Source organism: Talaromyces marneffei, chromosome 5, assembly GCF_009556855.1.
Source record: "Talaromyces marneffei chromosome 5, complete sequence".
Classification (NCBI taxonomy): Eukaryota; Fungi; Ascomycota; class Eurotiomycetes; order Eurotiales; family Trichocomaceae; genus Talaromyces; species Talaromyces marneffei.
The window spans coordinates 1,163,282-1,188,609 of record NC_072352.1 but is presented as its reverse complement, the minus strand read 5'-3'; the positions used below and the strand labels follow the sequence as shown (position 1 = coordinate 1,188,609).

The 25,328-nt window shown below is 46.9% G+C and overlaps 10 protein-coding genes across 10 annotated transcripts; 4 read left to right on the top strand and 6 right to left on the bottom strand.

The window, feature by feature from the left end:
* Positions 1–1,009: 1,009 nt before the first annotated feature.
* EYB26_006754 (uncharacterized protein) lies at positions 1,010–2,114 on the bottom strand (the record flags this gene model as incomplete). Its single annotated transcript, XM_054266027.1, has 3 exons — positions 1,010–1,819; positions 1,867–1,992; positions 2,046–2,114. The coding sequence occupies 3 exons, from the start codon at positions 2,112–2,114 to the stop codon at positions 1,010–1,012; spliced, it is 1,005 nt and encodes a 334-aa protein (XP_054122002.1).
* Positions 2,115–3,392: 1,278 nt separating this feature from the next.
* On the top strand, positions 3,393–5,165 carry EYB26_006753 (uncharacterized protein; the record flags this gene model as incomplete). Its single annotated transcript, XM_054266026.1, has 5 exons — positions 3,393–3,773; positions 3,926–4,027; positions 4,081–4,728; positions 4,788–4,914; positions 4,975–5,165. The coding sequence occupies 5 exons, from the start codon at positions 3,393–3,395 to the stop codon at positions 5,163–5,165; spliced, it is 1,449 nt and encodes a 482-aa protein (XP_054122001.1).
* A 1,589-nt stretch (positions 5,166–6,754) lies between these two features.
* Positions 6,755–8,576, top strand: EYB26_006752 (uncharacterized protein; the record flags this gene model as incomplete). Its single annotated transcript, XM_054266025.1, has 2 exons — positions 6,755–7,482; positions 7,538–8,576. The coding sequence occupies 2 exons, from the start codon at positions 6,755–6,757 to the stop codon at positions 8,574–8,576; spliced, it is 1,767 nt and encodes a 588-aa protein (XP_054122000.1).
* Positions 8,577–9,646: 1,070 nt separating this feature from the next.
* Positions 9,647–12,133, top strand: EYB26_006751 (uncharacterized protein; the record flags this gene model as incomplete). The annotated part of the gene is made up of 2 exons (XM_054266024.1): positions 9,647–9,725; positions 9,810–12,133. 2 exons carry the CDS (start codon positions 9,647–9,649, stop codon positions 12,131–12,133), a joined length of 2,403 nt encoding a protein of 800 aa, XP_054121999.1.
* Positions 12,134–12,342: 209 nt separating this feature from the next.
* On the bottom strand, positions 12,343–13,191 carry EYB26_006750 (uncharacterized protein; the record flags this gene model as incomplete). Its single annotated transcript, XM_054266023.1, has 2 exons — positions 12,343–12,944; positions 13,011–13,191. 2 exons carry the CDS (start codon positions 13,189–13,191, stop codon positions 12,343–12,345), a joined length of 783 nt encoding a protein of 260 aa, XP_054121998.1.
* Positions 13,192–13,414: 223 nt separating this feature from the next.
* Positions 13,415–14,952, bottom strand: EYB26_006749 (uncharacterized protein; the record flags this gene model as incomplete). The annotated part of the gene is made up of 2 exons (XM_054266022.1): positions 13,415–13,580; positions 13,643–14,952. The coding sequence occupies 2 exons, from the start codon at positions 14,950–14,952 to the stop codon at positions 13,415–13,417; spliced, it is 1,476 nt and encodes a 491-aa protein (XP_054121997.1).
* Positions 14,953–15,561: 609 nt separating this feature from the next.
* EYB26_006748 (uncharacterized protein) lies at positions 15,562–18,359 on the bottom strand (the record flags this gene model as incomplete). Its single annotated transcript, XM_054266021.1, has 4 exons — positions 15,562–15,839; positions 15,896–17,637; positions 17,685–18,131; positions 18,205–18,359. 4 exons carry the CDS (start codon positions 18,357–18,359, stop codon positions 15,562–15,564), a joined length of 2,622 nt encoding a protein of 873 aa, XP_054121996.1.
* Positions 18,360–19,070: 711 nt separating this feature from the next.
* EYB26_006747 (uncharacterized protein) lies at positions 19,071–20,602 on the bottom strand (the record flags this gene model as incomplete). The annotated part of the gene is made up of 5 exons (XM_054266020.1): positions 19,071–19,110; positions 19,173–19,800; positions 19,851–19,980; positions 20,048–20,191; positions 20,255–20,602. The coding sequence occupies 5 exons, from the start codon at positions 20,600–20,602 to the stop codon at positions 19,071–19,073; spliced, it is 1,290 nt and encodes a 429-aa protein (XP_054121995.1).
* Positions 20,603–21,122: 520 nt separating this feature from the next.
* Positions 21,123–22,796, top strand: EYB26_006746 (uncharacterized protein; the record flags this gene model as incomplete). The annotated part of the gene is made up of 6 exons (XM_054266019.1): positions 21,123–21,645; positions 21,744–21,871; positions 21,935–22,235; positions 22,298–22,404; positions 22,475–22,526; positions 22,585–22,796. The coding sequence occupies 6 exons, from the start codon at positions 21,123–21,125 to the stop codon at positions 22,794–22,796; spliced, it is 1,323 nt and encodes a 440-aa protein (XP_054121994.1).
* A 178-nt stretch (positions 22,797–22,974) lies between these two features.
* Positions 22,975–24,901, bottom strand: EYB26_006745 (uncharacterized protein; the record flags this gene model as incomplete). The annotated part of the gene is made up of 6 exons (XM_054266018.1): positions 22,975–23,574; positions 23,630–23,704; positions 23,759–23,977; positions 24,029–24,312; positions 24,365–24,751; positions 24,802–24,901. The coding sequence occupies 6 exons, from the start codon at positions 24,899–24,901 to the stop codon at positions 22,975–22,977; spliced, it is 1,665 nt and encodes a 554-aa protein (XP_054121993.1).
* Positions 24,902–25,328: the final 427 nt, after the last annotated feature.

Sequence of the window (25,328 nt, the reverse complement as noted above, 5' to 3'; positions counted from 1 at the left end):
ACACCTATTGCGCAAGAGTATACGAAGTCATCCATCCCCAGTTATCCGGCAGTAATCATCTGTTTCGCTTGTGTATGCCTGTGTTCAAACGTCGAACTTTTCCGCCGAGCAGCTTCTCGTTCAATACATGTTTTGCCTTCTATATATTATCTCGCACCTCCTCGGCTGTGGTCTTTTCATGGAACGAATCCATTATTTAGCAGGTCGAAAAGGCAATCAGTAGTCGTATAAACCAAAGGCGTCTGGCACATAACCACAACAATGTCAGTTTCAGTCTAAAAGAAAGAAAGAAAGAAAGAAGAGGTTTTCACGTTCATTGGTACTGAAAACACCTAGTTCGAGCCTGCTTTTATACGCAGTCAGAAGGGCAAGACTGTGGTTACACAATTAATTCAGCTCTTCGATGTTTGTTCAGGGGCTGACCCCGCCTCTAGATATGGATATTGGATAAAGATGCACAAAGCCGTGCCAAGGTATGATAGTGTTTCGGGGTGTATAGAGTACAGATCGATTCGATACTTACTTGAGTCATGAATCAAAAAAAGGAGAAGAGAATGAATACAACTCAATTCAAGACATCTGGACGAATATGGTCATCAAGCTGCACTCTCGCCCACATAGATTGATAGGGCTTGATAATTCACATGATTCACCAATCAACAAGGTAATTGGCTGTTGCCTCAATTTTCGTATTATTGATTACTTAGTGCAAATTGGCAAGTTAGGTAGTAATTATTTATTGTATGTTGTCTATGAGCAATCTATTGGCATTAATGATGGATTTGATGCCCAAGCATTGTGATCTTTCTCAGTACAGCGGGTTGTCAGTACCTTAATTTCTGTTGTTTAGCTCGCATCATGTGTGGATAAATATTGGTTGCTTGTAGTTAACCTCATCTCGCCGTTGATGTCCGTCTCGACGAACCGGCTCCATAACGAGGTCATGTTTAGAACATAGCAGACTTCGCTTCGAACATATTGTTTCCGCAGTTCCTGGAATCAATCCAAACTAGTTGAGCCAAGAATCATCCAGCTCCCCCAATTCCATAAATTCTCCACTTCCAAGTAAATTGTCGTCGCCTTCTAGGTCATTCTTCTCCAAGAACAGGTCATCAAAGCTAGATTCACCCGGTGCCATCAAATCATCCTGACCACCGTTCTGCTGATCACCTAACTTCGGTAGGTCAAAGTTGAAGCTATCGCCGGCATTATTGGAAGCGTAGTGCTCAATTCCTGGAAGCAGAGAGCTTATAGTATTCGCACCATTATCATTGTTGATTTCTCCGCCCATTGTAGCATTCGTATTGCCAAAATCTGCACCTGCAAGGAAGTTCTGATCTCCAATCTCGTCGTTAGTGAAGTTGAAGTTCAAATCAAAATCATTCGGAGCCTGGCCAGTTGTAGCAAGCATTTGGTCGAAATTCATTTCGTCGCCCATACTAACTGGCAGTTGTTGAGTGCCTTTGTCGGCTGTTTCTTCCACTTTCAAAGCTTCGATTGGTTCTGTCGCGGCAGTGGTAGTAACAGGTTCAGTGCTGGCTATCGGCTGTTCGCCGAAGATGCCGGAGTCCGGCATTGTCGTTGGCTCTGTCTTGATCGGCTTTTCCGTTGGCTCTGGTTTCTCAATAGTCTCTTTAACCTGTTCACCTACAGTCGGAACAGGTGCTTCCGGCATGAAAACATCTTCGGTTGGTGGAGGTTCAGGAGCAGTGACAGGTTCCGGGACAGGTGCTGGTTCTGGTATGGGTTGTGGCTCTGGTGCAAGTCTCTTCGCAGTTACGCTTTCGTAGTCCTTTTCCAGAAACGCTTTTGCAATAAACTATTCAAGAATTAGCATGGTTATGGATTAATGTTGCGGAGACTTACGATCTGTTCAGTCAGTGTGTCCAAGGCAGTTTGAAATCGCTGGTACGATGCAGGAATGGAGGCCTTGAGCTGTGCGCGGCTTTGCAAAGACCCAGCACTTTTGAAGAAGCGTCCAGTGTCAATAAGCTGTGTAGTGTTAGCATGCAGTGCGCTTGTATGTGCCATAAGTAATGACATACCGTCTGGTTGACTGCATCTGATAAGATTGCAAGAGACTCGGCAGTTGCTGCAGACCGTGGGGTAGCCATGCTGTTGGGCCGTTGATAGCTGTGAAGCACGACGCGATGAAACGAAGCCTACACCTGGCCTTGAAGAATAAAGCGCCTTGCACCGAAAACCTTTATCGGTGTTTGAAGAGAAGAATGCAAGGAGGTAGCCTGGCTCAATTAGACTCGTTGTAAGCAATGGAGCTGTGGAGACGAGGAATGCTGGGGCTGCTGTGTGCCAGTGTGTACATTGCACAATCAGTATTCCTCTGCTTGGTCTGGAAGCTGATAAGGCCGAGTGGCACCTCGTTGGCTGTCAAAAACACGTGAATTCCTGGAGCCCTTGGCTTGGAGCCTTTTGACGGATGGCCTGACAACCTTTCCGAGGTATGTCGAATCAGAATTCAGTCCCCTCTGTATCGTATCTGCAATAATCCACACAGCTGCACGACCTGAGCCGGTTCAACGGCAGCTAGCCGTGTGTATAAGAGAGGCGCGAAGAAGGTGTAACTCGCACTCTTGCTGCTAGGTTCAATAGTTAGGTTGAGGTACATCTTCTCCGGATTCCGGGCCGGCCAACTTTGCACTAAGGGATCACACGCGCTAAACCCCTTCTGGCTAGCGGGCCCCCTCCTCCCCCAAGAGGCTCTTGCCCATCCAAACTTCTTTCCTTCCTCCCATTCAATTCGCTTGTTTATTGATTCCATTGTTGTCGTTGCTTATCGTCCCTATACTTGCCAGTATTTATTCATTTATTCAATTGTTTGACCTCGCTCGCAAGTGTGCTCGCTTCTCGCTTCTCGCTTCGTTCTTACACTTGCTCTTTTTTCCCTTCTACTAGTGCGGGTGTGCTATTTTCCCTATTTTCTTTTTGCTGTGGCCGCGTTGTCGTTTGTTTCTCCTCTACGTCCGTTCGACCTCAAAGCGCATCGCTACCCAATCTATCGTTTCGTCCTCAGCATTCTCTCTCGCATCGAGCAAGATAGCAAAGTAATTCGTTCGGCTTGATACTGGTTACCGGAAGGCGTATAGAGCTTTTGGTTATTTAGATATACTTGGTGCCTTAGGTATGCAATTACGTACCCTCCCTCCCGAACGACATCTGTTACCGCTTCATCCTTCTTATTCGTCCTCGTCAACATTCTTCCCTCTTCATCTTTCATGGGTTTTCTCTATATGAAAGGGTTTCTTGTTCTTGTTCGGTTCTCTATTATTGTGCCTGAAGACCCACTCCATCAGTTTCTTATTGTCTCCGTACTAAGATTTACCCAACCCTTATACAGACAATAAACTATTCGAATCCAGCCCACTCCTTTCGCCATGGCAGAAAACGCGCCGCCTACGAGCTCGTCCACTCTTCCCCCTCCCCCCCAACCATCCGCCGGAGCACCAGGCCAGCCCCAATTCGACTCCGCCCAAGGAAACGGCCAGGGGACAGGTGCTCACATGCCTCCTCCTTCGTTGCCGCCCGTGGTTATCCCAAATACAAATCCAATTCCCACAGCCATCACCTCACCCATGTCCGGGCAGATGATGTCGCCTACCAGCACGGGCGGCTTTGTGCGTCGGGCAGCTCCTGAACCAAATAAAAGAGCTCTCTACATTGGCGGGTTGGATGCTCGAGTCACCGAAGACATTTTGAAGCAAATCTTTGAGACTACTGGCCACGTGCAGAGCGTCAAGATTATTCCAGACAAGAATGTGAGTATTAACTCTCTTCACCGTTGGTCACATTCCTGCTATGTTTCATCTTGCGACCCCTCCATTCGGCAGTCAAACTCGCTTCGATTGTTTTCTCGCTGTCTTCAACCTTTCAAGTGTCCATCCTCACAGACTGACATCATCAGCAACAGTTCCAAAGCAAAGGCATGAACTACGGCTTTGTCGAGTACGACGACCCCGGCGCCGCTGAAAGAGCCATGCAGACCCTCAACGGCCGTCGCATTCATCAGTCCGTGAGTAGTGACCCCAACCATCGATCATACTGAGGTGAAACTTATTGGTTTAGGAAATCCGCGTGAACTGGGCCTACCAGTCCAACAACACCCACAAGGAGGACACGTCAAACCATTTCCACATTTTCGTCGGCGATCTGAGCAATGAAGTCAATGATGAAGTGTTGTTGCAAGCCTTCTCTGCCTTTGGCTCGGTTTCAGAAGCTCGTGTCATGTGGGACATGAAGACTGGCCGCTCTAGGGGATATGGATTCGTCGCATTCCGCGAGTTCGAGGACGCCGAGAAAGCTTTGAAGTCGATGGACCGTGAATGGCTGGGTTCAAGGGCAATTCGCTGCAACTGGGCCAACCAGAAGGGACAGCCTTCCATTTCGCAGCAGCAGGCTATGGCTGCGATGGGCATGACCCCCACTGCACCATTCGGTCACCATCACTTCCCGACTCACGGCGCCAATAGCTATGACATGGTCGTCGCTCAGACTCCTCAATGGCAAACAACTTGCTATGTTGGAAACCTTACTCCATACACCACCCAGAACGACCTCGTTCCATTGTTCCAGAACTTTGGCTATGTTGTTGAAACCCGTTTGCAGGCAGACCGTGGATTCGCTTTCTTGAAGATGGATACTCACGAGAATGCAGCCATGGCTATCTGCCAGCTCAATGGATACCAAGTCAATGGTCGTCCACTGAAATGTAGCGTAAGTTGAATCATGCAAATATAACAAATGACTGAAGGTTCGAAGCTAACGGAATATAGTGGGGCAAGGATCGTCCGCCTACGGGTCAATTTGACGGCTACCAAGCTCAACAAGGTGGCCCTGGCTTCAACGCATCCCCTTACTTCCCGCAGTACGGGGTGCCCGGAGGTCCGATGAGTCCTCAAGGTGAGCCCGCTCAGTAGAATCACCACGGCCGAGGCACGCGTGTATTCTGACAACATTCAGGTCCTGCTCCGGCTGGCCGTGGTTGGGATCAACAGGGTAACAACTTCTCTGGAGCTGTTCCGGGACAGGGCTATCAAGCTCCTGGGAATGCGAGCGGTTACGGTCGTGGACAAAACAACGCAGGTAACAACTGGCAGCAGCCTGGTAACAACCAGAATAACAACTTCAACCAGGGCGGCTACCAGGCTTGAGTTGATTGTTATTCATTGTCTTGATTTTCAGCTCTTGAAAATCCATGCTTGGTGAATTTTTATCCCGCGGTCCTTTTTGCTGTTGTAAGGCAAATACCCCTTCTTGTTTCTCGGTAAATTGATGACTCTGGTTTCTAAATTGTCTGCCTATCTTTGCTTTTACCTCATCCACAGAATGTTTTCTTTTTGCTAGTGATGCTGCAAGCCGGTTTTTATTCTCTATTTGAAGTGAAGATTTTTGCTGTCTTTTCATTCAAAACAATACCCCAAATCCCTCTTGAATCTTGGAATGTTATCGATCTCTCAACTCTCTTGGTACTTGTAGCGTACGCGCAAATGTCTTATTTTTCTTTTTATAGCTTTCGTTTGTTGTGAGCTTAAGCTAGCTTTGGGAAGAAATCGGTGGTGTTCATTTGAGGGAAACAAAAGTTTGCTCGTGTCAATTCAGCTGTCGTTTTTGATATCACCTTGAACCTCCTTTCGTTCTTCCTTTCTGGTTGAAACACCAAGACATATTATGAGATTTTTTTTGGTTATACAAATTCCCCTTTTCATATGTGATGAATCGAGTACATTCTTTTTTATCATGACTTTTGAGACTTACCTTATCCATTTTTCTCTTGGCAAGCATAAAGGAAAAGAAAGCGACATACCCCGTTTCATAAAAAGTTTGCTTATGATATCCTTGATAGATTCCTTTTCCATCAGAGTATGATACACGCGGTTCATACAAGCCACCACCGGAAGGAAAGTTTTTCTCCGTCCGCAACTTCTTGAAAAAATGTTTAATTTCTCATAAATCTAGCATCATATATTTTCCTGTGTCGTTAATTCGATCCACCCGAGTCAGAGGCAAGTACTAACTAGAGGGATAGCTGAATCGGCCGTACCGGTCGGTATCCAACCCTCAAATGGCAAGCCGAACTTCGCAATATAATTCGCATGCATTCAGGTACTCAAGCCCGTATACTCCATACGAACAAGTCATATCAACAAACATAATCTACACATCCTAGTGGTCAACATATAATGATCGGCCACCTTTTTGTCCGTAGATGAATAAGCAAGCGCTCTTGGCAGCCCAAACAACATGGACGGACGAAACATCTCCGTTCCTTGCACGCCTTAGACTCCAGTTACCTACCGTCATCTTAGTAATCGCGCACGAAATCTTTGCCTCGTTCGTCAGTTGTGGTTATGGAGCCCCAAAAGCGAAAAAGGCCAATTAGAGCAGCCTCAGCTCTTTTTCACGGCTGAAACTTAGATGTTCATCCACTCAGACTCTACTCCGTAGCTATGTACCCCCATTGGAAAAGCGATTTTCGGCCGGATCTGACAATGTCTGCTATCGGGGATCCGGACTTTAGGTAGTTATTTGTGTTCATGGGCTGAGAGGAGGAAGTAATGCTCGTAGTATATAGGGATGGCGTTTGAGCCGTTTTCCATTAGAAGTTTTCCTTTTCCCTGCATTCAGCACAGGCGAGGTCTGATAAAGGTTCTTGAGCAATTGCTTGCTTGCTGGAAATTTGAGCAACTGACGTGACTCTACCCTGGATACCATTGAGAGATACTTACAGCAAATAGTCTCCATGGCATCCTCATTAGACGTCCATACGGTGACTCGGGCGTCGTCTCTCTCAGGCCAGACTTATCATGACAACACCGAGTCCGCGTCTGCCGTCGTGAAAGATACAGCAATCTCATCTGGCGAGACGAACAATAATGCACCTTCGTCTATCTGCGATGAAAAGAACGAAAGAAAATCAATCGATAAGGAAGCATCATCCCCAACCGACTCGGATGAACAGCAGAATGACGAACCAGAATATCCCAAAGCCGCCAAACTCGTCTTCATCGTCATTTCTTTGATCCTATCTATGTTCCTGATCGCTCTGGACATGACAATCGTCGCCACAGCCATCCCCCAAATCACAGACGACTTCAACTCCCTTGACCAAGTGGCCTGGTATGGATCCGCCTTCTTTTTGACGCTGGCCGCATTTCAATCTACATCCGGAAAAGTGTACAAATACTTCCCCATGAAGACGTCTTTTTTGCTGTTCATATTCGTCTTTGAGGTTGGATCTTTACTTTGCGCGGTTGCTCCGAATAGTACTGCTTTTATTATTGGTCGTGCTATTGCTGGTATTGGTGGTGCTGGTATTTCTAGCGGTGTTTATATTATCATCGCGTTTTCGGCGCCGCCTAGACAGCGACCTGCGCTTACTGGTGTGTTGGGAGCAACTTTCTCTGTTGCTAGTGTGGTTGGTCCCCTGCTTGGTGGTGTTTTTACTAGTAATGTTTCCTGGAGGTGGTGGTAAGTTTGTTTCCATGAAAGAATGCGAAGAAGATGACGCTAATTGTCGGAACAGTTTCTACATTAATCTTCCCATCGGAGGTCTCAGCGCTGCTATCATCCTTTTCTTCTTCCAGACTCCCGCCACAGCCAAACCAGTCGACGCCCCGCTCAGGGAGAAACTTCTACAAATGGATCCCCTTGGAACAACTCTGATCATTGGCGCCACAATCTGCTACCTCCTTGCTATGCAATGGGCCGGCGTGTCCAAGGCATGGAGCGACTCCGAAGTTGTTGGTCTATTGGTCGGATTCGGTTTGATGGTTATCGCATTCATCTTTGTCCAAGCATATGCTGGAGAACGCGCCTTGATCCCGAAACGAATTATCAAAGATCGTACCATCGCCATCGGATGTGCTTACGTCTTGTTTGTTATTGGACCCATGTTCATCATGATCTACTACCTCCCGATTTACTTCCAATCCATCAAGGATGTCTCGGCTTCTCAGTCCGGTATACGCAACGTCCCTTTCATCCTGTCCAGCAGTTTGGGCGCCATCATGTCTGGTCTTCTAATCACCGCATTCGGTCAATACGGCTATCTCATGATTCTCGCCGTAGTCATTGAGACCATCGGCGCAGGTCTCATTTACACCTTCGACATCGGCACCGGTCACAGCAAATGGATCGGGTACCAAGTCATTTGTGGCTTTGGCGCTGGACTCGGCAGTCAGATCGCTATTATTGTCAACCAAGCCATCGTCGACTCTTCTGATGTTTCAAACGTTACTGCCGTCACGCTATTCTTCCAGACTATCGGCGGCGCCCTTTGGATCTCTGGCGCCCAGGCTGGTTTCACAAACACCCTGGTGAAGAAATTGCCCATCTACGCCCCCGACGTGAGCCCCGGCCTTGTCGTTGCCACTGGAGCCACGGACCTGCGTAAAGTGTTTACTGAAGCCCAATTACCGGGTATATTGCATGCTTACATGGACGGTCTCAAAGTGGCTTTTATCCTTGCGATTGCGCTTGGAGGCTTTTGTTGCATTATATCGGTTTTCCCGAAGTGGAAGAGCCTCAAGGGCAAGGTGCAACCAGGCATGGGCGCTGCTTAGGCTCTTACGCGGGGACTTCAATTTACTAATTAGATAACATCTCCTTCTTTTTGATAGATGATGACAGGCATAGATGTACCAAATCAATAGGCACTTTGCTTTGGCGTTTGGCGAATATGAGGAACAATACCTAGATTGATTATATCAATTTATTAATTACCATCTTGATCAACACACCAGTAATCAAATTAGATCACTTAAACAGTCAAGCCAAGGATCCATGACTGAGCATGACTACGCATACGCACTTACACATCGCTTTCTCAAATAGGAAAACAGTAAATTCGAGCTTCTCATTCGTCCCAAAAAAAACGCCCGTCCTCAGCCCTAACTTTGCGGTAACTTTCTTAGTTTTGCAAAAAATTAAACTTTTTGAATTAGCGGGCCGGTCCACTTTTCTTTTTATCTTTTTTTGCGAAAATATAATCCGGCCGTTTTCGTCCGTTAGCTTGCGTAATCATGAACTTGATTAAAGTTAGGTAACTGAGTTAGGTAGCTGATCAACGTGCTTCACTTCTTCATGCTTCGATATAGAACTATTTCCTACATATCGCCAGTCTGCCACGTCGCGACTTGCGAGTAGACGAGTAGGCGGCCATCACCGAGCCTTTATATCTGTGCTTTGATACAACCGCATCGCGCAAGAGCGTCACAACTTCCGCTTTTTCGTCCGCCTAGCCTTTTGCCAGAGCTACCCCTAACTACTCATCAGATAACACGAAAGTCGGGGTTAAGACTTGTCTCCAATCTAAATCCGGCTAATTAGCAGATCTAAGCTTTTGATTGCAAGTTGCTCAATCTTGCTGCCTGGTCGAAGCTTCTAGCCAATTGTCTTTCATCATCGAGGAGGACAAGACAGCGTCGCGTGCAAGATCTTGAATTTGATAGTTGCTAGGTTGCTTTCTTTACTTTTGTCTCGCGTACACACAATACGGGCCAGAGACATCCAATTTTCTTGTCCCAGTTGTTGATGCTGAGGCTGTGAGCCCCTCTGACCTGTGTGAGCTTTAATCGACCGGAAGTCCACGGAAGCTACCAATTGAGTCTGGTCGAAACAGTGCGTATACATAATGTCCGCGGCTCGATTCTTAGACTCCCAGGGTCCGCCCCGGAAGAAGATGCGAAAGGGGACAAAGAGTTGTGTTGAATGTGAGCATCCATTGCAAATCCCTCCACGTTGGATGCGACTTTCATGATAGTCTCCTCAATTGAATACTGTATTAACCTGAACAGGCCGTCGACGAAAGATTCGCTGCACATATGACTCAGATCGCCCCAGTATATGCAATGAATGCCACTCGAGGGGCTTCGAATGCATTGACCAAGAACATGGAACTGTGGATCCAAAGGTCACCGGTCCTCTATCAGGAGAGCAATCCTACAGTCTTCGTGAGCGAGTAACACAGCTAGAGAATGTGGTAAGAGATATCATGCAGCGGATGGATCAATCCACCCCGTCATCATCTTCCGCGTCTCCCGCTCAGATTGATCATCCCAAGGACCCGCCTATGCAGACGCGTAAGCATTACATAGACGAATATCCTGAGCACAATGTTTCGGGGAAGCAGATGACCGTCACGGTTGCAAGCGAGATAGTCGAGGGTGCGCCAATCACGGAAAGTCATCAGATCGAGAACGCACCCGTACTACAGCTTCTGAACAACAATGTTATTTCTCGCACCGAGGGAACTGCAACACGCAACCAAAATGTTGCCGCTACACAGGCCATCTCGCCAAAGGCGATTGCAGCGCGAAACGAGCTCGTCAAGTTAATTCCACCTCGTGCCGATCTCCTTCGCATTCGAGACTTAGCTGTGGATTGGTGGTCTGTATGGTTTCACATGTTTCCTGAACTACATGATAAGGACATGTCACTTCTCGTTGGTGAGCGGGACTACTTTGAAATACCAAATTCCCCTGGAGACGTTGCAAAATTCATACTCTGTCACTTGATGTGTATCGACCAACTTCCGGCCGGGTTTGATTACAACTCTCTCGAAATGCCGATCGTTCCGTGTGAGTACGCTGATCGCTGTGTGGACACGATTGATCGTTTGATTATCAAGGATGAAGATTTGTGCGGCACTCTACCCAGTCTTGAGGCGATATTACTTCTTTCAAAGTGGTATACGAACATTGGACGGCCACGAAAGGCGTGGCTTACGACGAGACGTGGAGTTGAATTAGCACAGTTGGCTGGCTTGCACATATCCACTGCCAAAGAGCCCCATCCTGATGACAAACTTTACGACCGGCGTCTTAAACTTTGGACAATGCTTGGCTTGAATGATCGATTTCTCTGCATGATTTTAGGGCTGCCATATGCAATTCAGGAACGCCTGTACCGTCCACAGGTCGAACGGCGCTTAAAAACAGAACCTCGCAATATGGAAACCTATTGTCTTCAACTTTCACTAATCATGGGTCCCATAATCGATAGAAATCAGGAGGATCCAGCTAAGATGTCGATTGCTGAAACCTTGAAGCTAGATCAAGACATGAGCGCCATGGCACGATCCATGCCGGATCATTTTTGGCAGCAGCAAATTCCGGAAAAGAAATTGTCTATTGATGAAGGTGTTGAGCGGTTGTTGTTGCCATTCATGTTCCACTATATGCGAGCCACGCTACATTTGCCATTCATGCTACAATCCCATATCGACCGCCGGTATCAGTTCAGCCGAGAAGCCGCATTAGAATCATCTCGGAACGCACTGCTTGCATATAACAAGTTGCGGTCTGGGGATATGATAAGTCCATATATATGCCGCTTTATCGACTTTCAAGCCTTTTCAGCGGCCATGCTTTTGATTATCAATGTTATCGGATATTCTGAAGATGCTCCAAATCACAGCCCAGAGCAGGACGATAAGGATTGGGCAATCATTGACGCCACGACAGAAGTCCTCCGTCACGCAGCAATGGAACATGCCGGCACTGTCGCGCAACAATCACTCATCATTCTGGAGGGACTCAGCAAAAACATGGAAATGGAATGCTCTGCAGACGTGTCCTGCAAAGTCTCAGTTCCGTATTTTGGCAGCGTTACCGTCATACCAGGGAAAAAGGCATGCAAAATCCGGAATCGTTCTTCCGCTAATCAGCAGCCGCAGCAGCAACAGCAACAGCAACAACCTACTCCCAGCAGTAGCAGCATTTTTAGTCAGCATTCTGTCAAGGGTTCTACATCCGAACAGCCAAGCCCCTTCCAACTATACACCCCTCCCCAATCAAACATCGACTTCAGCAACTGCTCCGTCGCCGACTGTCCAGACCAACAACACAATCAAGCCATAAACAATCCGACAACGACCCCTTCAATATGGGATGACTCCTCACGTGTCCAACTAGAGAATATCATGACGCTACCAAACGCAGGAATGATCCCCAATTCGGGCATGTCGATGGTGAACAGTAATAACCCCGATCAAATGGCGTCCGGGCTTATGGGTGGTTTTTGGGGGAATAATGAGGATTTGAGCCTCTGGTCGAATATTCCCTTAGATCTGGATCAGGGATGGAATTTGGATTGGACTAGTGGAGCTGGTATACAATAGCTATAAGCTGAAGGTTCTAGTTAGAGGTTATACGTGAGGATGGGCGGTTGGGTCTGGAGTATTACGTATTATAGGAAATATACCAGAGGGACGGCGTTGATTCTTTCGGAATAAGCTGGTGGGCGTTGTTTGTTTGTGATACCACTCTCCTCTATTCGCCCTATGTATATCGTTATATTGTCGGACATATTTTTATATGAACAAAATAATCAATTGGCAGCCCTAACAACACAAACCTCCCGTACTGCACCATCTTCCCTGCTCTTTGTAACGACTTGATCGTCCACCTTCCACGACACTCTATCAGTGGTTACATTTTCCAGCACAAACTCAGACGATGTCGACATGTGGAACATATCATCCACTTCTTTGCCAATACTATACTTAGTAACCCACTCTTTGCCCCCTGTTTGGGAAGGTGTTTGCTCCTGCCTGATAGCCGAAAACTCAACTTCCGAACTCTCCATCCGCCGTAAAGCAAGAAAAAACCTCCCAACCTTGCAATAAAACGTCCTCTTCCTCTTCTCCATATCCAAACTTTCCAACATCCAACACGTCTCATCACCCTCGCCAGAGTCACTATGATCAAACCCGATCTTCAACTCGCGCCACACCTCCCTATAAGCTGAAACCTTGCCCCCGCGATGCGGAGCAGGCATTTCGCCTATCTCAAGATCATCGCCATTAGGCAATTTTGTGAAGAGGCCTTCATCTGCGACCTCCTCCTCCCCTTTTCCATTCTCCTCTTCTTCCTCTGTAGTAGCAGGGCTGGTGTGATGAGAGTCGATTTCGTGTGTGAATTTTACTTTTCCTATCCCCAAAGTCAGTTACCATGCAATATGAGAGATTACGGTAGAAGGAAGGAAAGGGGACGTACGAGGCTCCTCAGAAACGACTATTCTTCGTCCAGCCAAAGCCCAGTAGATGCTGCCGTCGTCACGATTTACTCTCAGATCGACATAGTATGTCCCCACGCTTAGGACGAGGGTGTCTGGGCCCTGGGAGATGGGGTCTGGAGGCCATTGGACACTTATTAATGTTGAGGCACGGACTGTCATTTCTTTTATTGCAGAAAAAAAATATTATTTCCTGGTGAAGGGGAGAATGTGAATGGGTTGTGTTTATATTGTGATGTTGATTGATGATGGATTCCCCTCATACAAAGATGGATGTTCTTATCGTTATCTTTAGGTATCGTTATCGCCGTTATCGTATTTGAATTTCGCATCTCCTCGACTTTCCTATTTTGTCCTAGGCACAGCAAGCCCCTATTGACCATATTCAAAAAGGCAGGAAATCAGCCACGTCTGTGTAGCTATCATCTGGTCTTTCCCAGTGTTTCTCCAATACTTCGAGTGCTCTGAGGATATTCCGAATGCGGAGAACCGTGTACAGTTCCACTAGTAATTGTTTGACCGTCTCTCGATCTTGGTTTATGGCTTCGCATCTGTAGACCACTACCATTAGCTTGAGCCGATCTTGCACTGTATTGGAAATAAGAAGGCATACCCAGCGGTAAATATAGGCGTCGTAAGCAAAATCCACGGCGACAAAACTGTAACCGGCAGGACGTTGCACACTGCATCCAGAACACCTCTAACGCACTGCTGGGTTTGCTCGGATCCTGAGAGCATGTTATATAGTCGTCGGCGAATCTGTAGGAGCGCTGAGTACTGATATTCTGTATTGCAAGCGCTAAACATCTGAAACTCCTCTGGAGTAAGTGAGATTTCAGCTGGAATCTTGAGTCCGCCGTCCCGATCTCGATGGATCATGTTTTCGACTCGTTGTTCAATCTCGATGCATTCATCGCAATGTCTCAGTAGATCAGCCAGAATGTCATCGCCGCAGTAATTCTCCCTCATAGATGCAAACCGCTGCATTAACCCCCCAATATCCTTGAATGCCAAATGCAAATCCGCCGCATAACCCGCATAAACATCCAGCACAGAGCCTTGGGTTGCTACCGAATCAATTATGAGCTGAATAGCCTGCTGCTCTTCATTTCGGGTGTCGTCATTCGTTAATGCGGACAGGGCTTCGATGGAAACGTACCATCTCACTATTAACCAATCGCCTCCATGCAATTCATTCGTTGTGTTTCGGCAGGCTGTCGTGGTTATGAGCAGTGCTCGCGCCCCCTTTAGGTGGGCACGCCAGGAGGAGCCATGTTTGCCGGAGTAGATCTCGAAGAGACATAAAGTCTTCACGGTATGTAACAGAGCTGGTGTATTCTCGGAAGTGGGGTTTTTGGTGTCAAGTTCCTGTCGTAGATAGGTGATGCTACACGCCAGAATGTCTGTAACCAATGTATCGGATATCCGTCCCCCTCCATTGTCACCTCCTTGCAAAGTTGAGAGATGAAGTGCCGAAAAGGCTAGTGTAGCATATAGTAAATAGGGCGTTCCCAGCGCCACAGGCAGGATTTGACATGCTTGATCGCGCACGGAGGCGTGACTCATCAGTTGAGAAACATGGGTTATAAAGTGATTCAGCAGTAACTTGTCGCGGGAATCTAGACCATAAAAAATGTCTACTTCCATTAATTTGAGCCCCTCGTCTTTAAGGAGTCGAGTCTCGGGACTATGTCCTATGCCCGACACCGTCAAAGAAGTAGCAGAAGCAATCCTCCGCCTCGGCCTCCGTCGAGATGAAGTTTGTTCTTGTTTCCGAGGCACCCGGCCATCCCATTTGAGAGTAATAACATATTCGCATGTCACGGCAGCTTCTTTGCAGCGAGTACAACTGGGCTGTTTCTCATCGCATTTTTGTCGTCGGTGTTTGCACCGGGCGCAGCCGTGGTGGGAGCGGAGGGGCATGTTGCTGTTTACGGCCTCAATGGGCTATGGTGCTAAGACTCTGCATGGCTTTTTGGAATGGTGAAACCTTGGAATAAGAAAATATACATGTAATTGTGAGAAGTTGATGTTGAGAAATAGCTAGTTGCCTTCCAATTAAGAAGTAGGTTCGATTATCAAGGTGCTTATCTCCGCCCAATCATCGAGATGCCTTAAGCTATTATTTAAATAAGCGAAATCTACTTCATAGAAGTTAACTAGTTATATAGCCAATTGAATTTTATATTATGCCGTCATCTGTATGTACCTCTACAAAGTAACACAAGCTATACCTTCACTCCACGGCCTCAGGGGCTGCAGACCTGACAGTCCACACATACAGCGTACGAAAGCCTAATCCGTACCTAGGTATGATGTAAATTCCTGATATTAAGGACTGCCCCTTAAGAACAAGGGGATTGGGGATAGCCAAATACTGATATTTGCATCTACTATCATTTAGAACTACTAAATTTTATATCATTCATGTCCCAGTATCATAATTACATCAAGCAACAACGTATCGCTTTGCATTAGTACATATTCATACCAACGAGCAGTGTCAGGAGAAAAGGAAGGAGACCTATATATCTATATATCATCATTCTCATCTTCATCCTCGACTCTCTTTCCGCCTCGGTTCAATGAGCTCATTTCGTACTCTTCTCCTGAAGACATAGCCATGGCCTGCCGTCCGGTATCGGATGCTTCAAGGAACTCCCGTAGTTTTTTCTTTAATTCTTCGAGAGCCTGCCTGGACGCTGCATCGGCCATTTTCAGTATGGGGCCCCAGAGGTTAAGTTGGTAGGTTACATATGCGCCGATTGCACAGACGAATAGGAGGAAGAAGTAAGCCGGGTTGCGCAGAACTAGGTAGACTTTCGTTAGTATATTTCGCAGATAGATTTGATTTAGAAGAACGTACCAGCCCAGATCTCATTCCAACCCAGCGCAAGAAGCAATCCATAAAAGTACAGTGGTACTTGTGTAATACCACCGATGGCACTGCGCTTGGCTTCGACGTAGACACCGTCGGCGGCCTTTTTGAAACGCACAGTGAGATCTTGGCGCTTAGCATCATTGAGGATGGTCACTTCTTCTTCTAGAGATTTGCCATCTTCTTCATCAACGCCGCCAATTGGTGTAAGGTCTTCCTCGTCAGCAGCAGTCGCTGAGCTGGGGGTGTGTCCAACCCATCGATCAAGAGGAGGAGGAGCGTTGTTCTCCGCTAGGTGGAACTTGGACAAGAGGGGTATAAGCGTCAGAGTAGACTCGCGGGCACGAGTATAAATTCCTTCAATGTCATCGGTAGGACGCCATATACGTGGTACACCTGCTTCGTCGTATCGGAATTTATCCTCAAAATTCTCACGTAGCTTCAACAGCAAATTGCCCTCCATCATCTCTTCTTCAACCTTGAGACGCAAAACACCCCAAGATTTTCTCCGGAGCCGCCAAAGACCAACATCCACTTCATCAACACTAGCATCAAAACTAGTAGCACGGTCCGTAAATCGTCGTTCCGCATCTAAAACAGTCTCCACAAACAAATTCCAAATACGGTCCCAGATTTTACTTTCTGATGGCTTCTCGCCAGTCTCTGGCGCTCCAGAACCACCACGTCCAGAACCGAGAGAGTTGAACTCGAGACTAACAGAGTCAGACAGGCGAGATCGCACCCATCTTTCCACTCTTGTTGCAAGTCGTCGCATTTCGTCACGGCGTAATTGCCCGCTGACTTCCGCGAGATCCTTTTGATACAGCTTAAGCTCTTGTTTATAATTGCTCCACGAGGTACCTTCCACCAAGGACGCGCGAGCTTCCTTCTCATATCGCTCAAGGGCAGCTTTGGTTTCCTGCTTGACGATCTCCGCAAAGTCGTAGCTCGCACCCTTTTTCTGGCCAGCCTTGACAGCATTGGAAACAGCATCACTAAAGTCCTTAACACCGGATTTGTGTGCTGCATTCAACTGACCTTGGAAAAGGGCTTTCAGTCTCGTATCAATCTTGCCCTCCAATTCGGCGCGTTTTCGTTGATATACACCCTTGTGATAACGACTGGCCTCCGTTTCAAAATTCTTGACAGCCTTCACTCGCGCACCTCGCATAGCTGCACCCAATCCTCCAAGGATAACGAGTTCACCAGCGCGCACTCCTGCAGCCTGCTTCTCCTCGAATGGAGCAATGGCCTCATCAAAGGCGGCAATAACCTCTCTCGAAATTTCATCGCATCGGAATTGCGCGAGTAGCTCTTGTTGTGTAGGCAAGTCCAAATCCTTATTGTTGACTATCTGATCCCAGATACCATTCGCATAATGCGCAAACCCGTCGGCAGGGATTCTCCGGTGATACTCGGGTAAGAATACGCCATTCTCAATAGATGCACCCATAAGTTGCTCTTTTCGGTCTCGTCGACCTTCACGGAACCGTGACCCAAGCTTCTTGGCCTCTGCTGCGAACTCATCCGGCTTGTAGCCTTTATGCGGCAGTCCATAAAACGCAAAGTCGAAATAATCATGGATGGTTGAGCGTTCTAGGCCTTGGGGTTTGGATAGCGATGCCCATATCCTCGACAAATCCTCGAGAAGAGTAGTTTCCAAGTTCTTCAACGGCGTATTGCCCATGAAATCACGAATGACAAAGAAGAGAAGGGAGCGATGAGTTGTGCTATCACAACGTTAGCTAATTTCTCTCAAAGCGAAAAGCAAGCATACTTCTTATCCTTGAGGAACAGTTGCAGATTCACTTCAAACACCGTTTTCAACAACCCCATATTCGCACCCTGGTACAACCCGACCTGATGTTCCCAGATATTGACAATTAACACCTCGCTTGTCGCCAGTGCAAACAGAGCGCTTTTGCGCTCAAAGTCTTGATCTTCACCGCGTTCGCGACCATCTGTACCCTCGACATCCATGACTAGGATATTATCTGCCATACGCGCATTGGGGTCCTCATGTTTCGTCTTGTTCTTTGACATCCATATACCTTTTGTTGTTTGCCTTCGCTCTTTATCGGACATGACCGAGAATTGAGTGCCGAAAAGATGGTTCAAGAGTGTGGATTTTCCGGTTGATTGCGATCCGAATACGGAGATGAGGTGGTAGTTGAAGCCGGCATTGGTGACATCTTCGAGCGAGAGGTACTTGGATAGATTGGGACTGAGAGTTGTTTGTTAGTAAGGTCCGATTAGAGGCGTCTCAAAGTAGAAATTTAAAACCGGTAAAGACTCACTTGAATTCCTTTTCCTCGTCAATTACTTGCACTCCATGTTCATAAGCCTTGGGATCGTGCGCCGCATCCCCCACAGACGCAAAGTGTCCGTTCGTGCCGATCAAGCTGGGAGCTGTGAAGCTCCTGCTTCCAGCGCGAGGACGTTGATCCACCATCTTCTTCTGCCTCCTATTCTAGACCGAATATCACAGCTACTTGTTGTCTGGAGGATAGCGACAGGAAGGTGGGCGATACGGGGATTTGTGGATCAGTTTGTAGCTACTAGCAGCTCGGGCGGAGATGGAATCGTGGCAAGATGGTGACGTTCCGGGGAGGTTGGTCACATGCAAATAACTGAGCACTTGACGTAGAGCACGCGGTGATGGCCAAAGTATAAGAAAGAACAATTCTAAGGACAGTGCTGGATACAGATCATGCGATGCTCCAGCACAGAAGCTTAAGGGAGTAACGAGGGACCAGTTACGTAGTCGGGACTGTCGGACAACAGACGGACGGTTGTGGCCTGAGGCATCCGTTGTTGTGAGCAACCGCCGGGCTCCACCTGCCTCAACAATTCCATTCTACTTCTTCCATTTCATATAAGAACAACAGATGTTGGTACGGATGTCTCCTTTACTTAATGACTTGGGATCAATCTATTTGCCCATTGTGACTAGACCAAATATATGTTTCAAATGCAATGGCTGCTCCCGAAACCAAGAACCGAGGACCCACGGCTCCTTTCCGTTCACATTCGAGGATCGTTTTTTGTTCAAACCTGATCAAAAACGAGAAGACATGTCTGATCTTTGGGTCTGGACGCTATGATCTGATCGTGAATTGACATGTTGCCTTTCATTTCAGGCGCTATCATCGTTCGGTATTGCCTATAGATCCCCCGCAATAACGTCTTCATTTCCACCATTGCTAGACTACAATAGCACCAATTAGTACACCGAGAGACAACCGTATCAAAGTATAAAACTTACTGTTTACCTATACACCCTCGTCCACCAGCAGAAAAAGCAAAGAACAGTCTATTCCTCTCGGCTTCTCCTTCTTTCTGCAACCACCTCTCAGGCATGAATGACTCGGCATTCGGAAACGCCCCTGTATTCACTAAATGAAGCGAGTATGCCTGGCAGCTCACTATGGCGCCTTCAGGGCAGTCATAACCACAGATATTTCTGCCATTTTCAGGAACATATCTAGGCAAACTCATCGGGATTGGCGCAAAGAGGCGTAGACCCTCTTTGATAACAGCATCAAGATACGGTAATTCATTTATCCTTGCATCCGGATTCTGGGAGATCTCCTGGCGAAGGCGTTGCTGTATATGTTGTGAGCGCGGCAGCGACAGTTCATACATCAGAAAACAAAGACTATCCCCGGTAGTGTCAATTCCAGCCGCCATATGATCCATGCATTCCGCTGCCATCTCGATTGGAGCGAGCTCAGAAGACTTGCTTTGCAATTTGTGCATGAGAGATGACTCGTGAGGGCTTTGTTGATGCGCTTGTTCAAGAACATAGCTTCTCGAAAGAGATACTCGCTTAGGGCTGAGGAAAGATGCGAAGATCTTGTTCAAGGCTGGCCAGTAATGTTGGATATATCGTTCTAGTTCGATTTGAGAATCAACGGTTCGAGTGGAGCATCGGAGGACTTACGTTTGATACTATCATGATACGACAGCTCTTGCATGAGTTTGAAGTCTTCCACGTTATTCAAAGTATCTGTTCCGCCAGGATTGAACAGAAAATGCGAAGCGCAGTCCAATGCATAACAATGCAGGGTGACCTATATGACTCTCAGTCTCGATGCAGAGTCTTATGATGGTATTTCGGTTACATGAAAGGGCCCATACGTAGACATCCAGATAACCACCACGAGATGCTTCACATTGCTTCAATACCGACGCAGCCCTCTTCTCAAACCCTTCAAGCATCGGCGCACGAAGAAAATTCGTCATCGAATACCTATCTGCAAGTATCCTCCTCCTCGTAGCATGCTATCACTCTTGTCAGTATTTGCAAACATCTGGATAAGTGTTTTCTGGCTGTCTTCTACTAACATCAACCTTGCTCGGCGTCGTGAACAACGTCCGATACCCATATTGCTTAAATAAATCATAAAACTCAGTCTTGTCGTATCCACTCCTTCCGCTCTGATAAATCTCCTTCATTCCTTCCAGGTTCGAGAATGAGACTTCATTCGGAGCCACACGAACAACTGGTCCATATGTTCTATGCAATTCATGAATCCATAGTCGACGATTTTTTGTGAATTCGTGATATTTCAGTACGAAGCTGGTGATGTTTGTATACCAGGGACCAGGTAGTTTGGCTTGCCATCCCCAGATTGCTTTGACCAAGACGTATAGCAACCAGGCTGATAGTGCTAGGCCAGCGATAGGGAACATGGTGCTAAGCTTTTGGCCAGATGGTATCTGAAGGCTTAATTGCTCATCAAGTAAGCTCAAAACCAACGAGGTCTGAGACAGATAATGATCTTTAAGTATCTCCAAGAGTCGAGCCGGATAAGGCAAGTTGAGGAGATATAGTTTGAGACACACAACTACCCACCCTCAAGATAACACGAATTATTCAAAGTAGCAGATGCGACACTACGATATTTACTTCTTTCAGTAATTCGAGCAAAAGAGCAATAGAGAACCAATATGGACGTCCCCACAATCTAGAGCCATTCCGAATCAGGAAAGTCGAGGAGATGACCAATGTGGCCAATCAGAAGTGACCTCTTATCAGAGCATCACACCAGTAGCCCTAACAAGCCAAGCCATGGAAGGAAGCTTAATCAGGCAGGTTGGTCTAACTAGATGACGATAATGCTTTTAATAAAGGATATGGATATGAATATAAATGATCTCCCATTCCCTTCATGCTCTTGCTACAGGGTTCATACATTCTATCATCGCAAAAATGGATATCCAAAAAACCACCCATCCGATCACGGCACCAGCAAGCCTCGAAAAACTCGACCCAAAGGGCAACCCTCTAAGTCCAACACCTACTTCCGACCTAAAAGACCCTCTCAACTGGTCGCTACTCCGCAAATCAACATGTCTCTTCATTGTTGTCTATAGCTACTTTATGCTAACCTACTTCACCACCGCACCCATCCCTTCCTTTGGCTTTCTGGAAGAACAACTCAACATCAACTACTCGCAGGTAAGCTGGAGCTTTGCCTTACCATGTCTCGGCCTTGCAGTTGGCCCGTTGCTTGTAGGCGCATTGGCGGATACATATGGACGAAGACCGGTGTTGATTGCGTGTACAGCGTTAGCTGTGCTGGCGAGTGGATGTACTTCGATCAAGACGATTAATTTTGAAGGCTATATGGCGGCGAGGTTTTTTCAGGGGTTGGGGGCGGGGCCATCGGCAAATATTGGGCTTGTGATTATTCATGATATTTCGTTTGAGCATGAGAGGGGGCTGAGGGTGGGTATGTGGACTATTGCGGCGAATGCTGGGACGGTGTTGGGTGTTCTTCATCTTATAGATTCCGTCCCACAGTTTCTGACATCTTGATAATCTCCATAGAACGTGAAAAAAATTTCCGGAGTCCCTCATCCCAAAATATGGACAACAACAATCCAATTCTTCAACTTATTCCGCTATCACACAATCGTTATCAGCGTTCTCGGCTACTGCTTCCTTCAATGCTGGTGGTACGCCTTATCTCTTTCCCCTACACATTATATCCATTCTAATCGATCCCTCTCTTTCAACAGGATCTGCAGCATCTCCACCCTCGTCCCAGACGCCTACATCAACGACTCCCCCGCACCCAAGGTCTCCTCCTAATTGGCCTCTTAGTGGGACTGCTATTCGCCGAAGTGGTCTGCTCAGGAAACCTAAGTGACAAACTAATGAGTCATCTCACACGAAAGAATGGCGGCACTCGTGTCCCCGAAATGAGGCTTTGGCTGGGTTATCCGGCCGCTGTTGTGTCGTCGGTGGGGCTCGTGCTATGGGGGGTTAGTGTTGATAGGGATTGGCATTGGATGGTTGGGCAGGTTGCTTTTTTCTTGTGTAAGTTCACCCTCGAAATTTTGGAAGTATGAGAAGCATTGGCTGATTTCTTTTGGTGACAGATACTCTGGGATTGCAAACTGGAAATACAGTATTGTCTGCATATATTGTTGACAATTATCCGGAGCACGCGAATGAAGTTATTACGTTTTATACTGTCATTATCAATGTGAGCCTCCCACACCCCATCGTCTCCCTTTTTCTTCTCTTTTTGATACTAATACCGCCTGGTAATACAGCTTTCGGCATTCATCAATCCCTGGTTCATATACTACTGGGTTGAAAGTTCAGGTAAGTCCATACTCTCAGTCAAATATGTACCAAGTACTCACTGTAACTTTTCTTATAGGATATGCATGGACCTTTGCGACGCAATGTATAATATGCAGCTTTGGCCTTATTCCGTTGTATATTCTGCTGCAGGTATACGGTGTGCGGCTAAGGAGTACAAGGCCAATGTACACTAAGCATATAAACGATATGCTGGAATTGCCGACGGCTCAAGTTGCGTCGGGTGGTAGAGATATTCCCGTGAAACAGGACCGTGGGGATGCTGTATAGTGTGCAGTCTGTTATCTTAGAGAAGAACAGACTCAGTATAGCTAGATAGATGCTTGCATACCAAGTTAGTACTCTATTATAATGATAGTCTTCTGCACCTGATAATCACTTATTACAAGTAGTAACCTCTGCATTATATCAGATTTACGCTAGCAGTTTTCATGCAGATAGAACTCCTCTAGCCTAAAGATAACCCCTCACTCAAAGGCTGGACATATTTCTCCCAATCCCCTATCCTGTCCCCTTGCGACTCCCAAACACCAATAACATCACAATCCAGATCCCTCCTCTTCCACACATTATCCACAATCTCCTTTACTCTTGTTAAGACGCCCCTAGCAACCAAACCCTGCGACTTTTTCTCCAGAATATCAAACTGATCCAAGAACCATACACGCTCGTCATCATCACCTGTTGAATACACCGCGCCGACGAACAGTGACCACAAATGTGCAGACCGAAGATGAGTTGGTGAAAGTTGTTGGGTATATCCAATGATTTCTGTGATAAGGGAGCGCGCTTGGGGTGTTTGAGGATTGAGGGACCGCAGAGTGGCTTGGAAAAAGAGCTTTGCGGCTGTTTGGATTAGAAGGGAGGTGTTAAGGAGGATTGCGATGGGGTCACCGGAGGATGTGGGTGGTGGGGTCAGGATTTCTGCGTTCAAGGCGTCCATATGCTGGAGATATGTTGGAGGGAGGAGTTGGATGAGTGTATCTAGCTGCTCTTCTACTTGGCGCGTTTCGCTGTGCCATGTTCTTTTGTTGGCTGCCGGGTCTCGCTGAAAGTACATTAGTAACTTTCAATGATGGGGATTTAATGGCTTGATGTCTCACCATATCTCTTGCCAAATCCGTAATTCTCGAAATTATATTGACCAGCTCGTATGAGCACCCAATCGAGGGATCAATCTATATTCACGTTCATAAGCCTTGGATCAAATGGATCGATCAACAACAACTCGCCTCGTTGGAGTCCACCGGCGGTACTTCGTGCATCACTTTGGCAACTTTGCGACACGCCGATCTCCCCAGTGCGTCCTTGACAAGGAAAAATCTCGAGACAAACTCAATAACTTGAGAGTTGATCTGCATCGGAGCAGAAGATCTACTACCAGCTAGACGCATCAAATCAACTGCAGCGCATAAATGCGTTGACCATGATACTTGGCAGTTATCAGAAATCTGATCACACGGGTTAGAGCAATCTACCCATCAGGAGAGAGAAAAACTTACTTCAAAAACAGAAAGCATCAGAATAACAATTACGTTCGCATCATTCGCGGCAGAAATAGCATTGGACGCAATTTGTTCTCGAATTAGACGCATACTGCGTTGCTTATGCCGCAGTGCCAAGGGGTAATATTGTGTTTGTCCGGTTGCTGCGAGTGACAATGCACTCAGAGCAAGAACCATGTGCATGACTGTTTCGTTTGTGGTTGCCAATGGAAGAATCAGGTTGCGGAAAAGATTTGTGGGAGAGTCAAGAAGTACTATAGAGTGAGAGACGGATCTGTCATCTGCGAGTAGATCAGTACCTGTTCCTTAGATGACGCGCAAAGAACGAATTACAATAATCAAACAGAATTCCATCCATATCGAGGGTTTCATTCCTCAAAGCTGCGAAATTCAACGTCGGCATTCGCGTGGGCGTAATATGAAGCATCGCATCTCTCTTCCAAATCATGTCCCTCTCGAAATCCAGTCCCTGCATCACAGGCACCACAAATTTTCCATCGATATCAGACGTAAATGTATTCAGAAAATATCTACCGCCCTGACCTCGGGGAAAGCCTAGCCATGTCGTCGTCTTAGCGGCCGACAAGGCAACGCGGTCAGCACGAGTCGTGCGTCCATGTTTGATACCGCGTTTACGAGAGTCGTCCTCCCATTGTAGCTGTATACCATAATTGCATACTCTGTTGTCACTTATGCAGCGGTTGCATATTGGCTTATTTTCTGTTGTATCTTTAGTGTCGGGCTTCCCAATGTTTCTAGACCGGACTTACCTGGACAGCGGATCTTGCGCTGTTTGCAGGTGGAACAGCCACCTCGGGAGTGCTTTACCCTGCGACCGGAGTTATTCCGGTTTTTATTTGAATCTGACATCGCCAAGTAGGATGAATGTAGCTACTAGTTCTGGAGTAGATGGAGTTGAAGTTGAAATAAAAGAGCCAATGAGGTTGAGTCGGAGATTTACCAGATATTGAACCCGCGGTGGGGCAAACCTATTGAGGTTTACCGGTACTCGTTGTGTCGTGGTACGTACGGTACCTACACTCTGTACTCAGACCAAGCAGGTCTCTCAAATTCTGGCTAAATTCAACTAAGATGACAACCATACTGGGTATATAAATTTATAATAGATAATAGATAGTATCATATTAGTTCTAAGTTAAGCCTTTCAACAAGAATGCATATAAGCCAGTCCAAGCTCATTGCTATAGTTTGTAACTTTGAATAAAAGTATCGGAGCATGGTGTCCCCCACTCGGAGCATCTCCGATGCTCCTGATATGGGAGGACCCCCCGGGAGA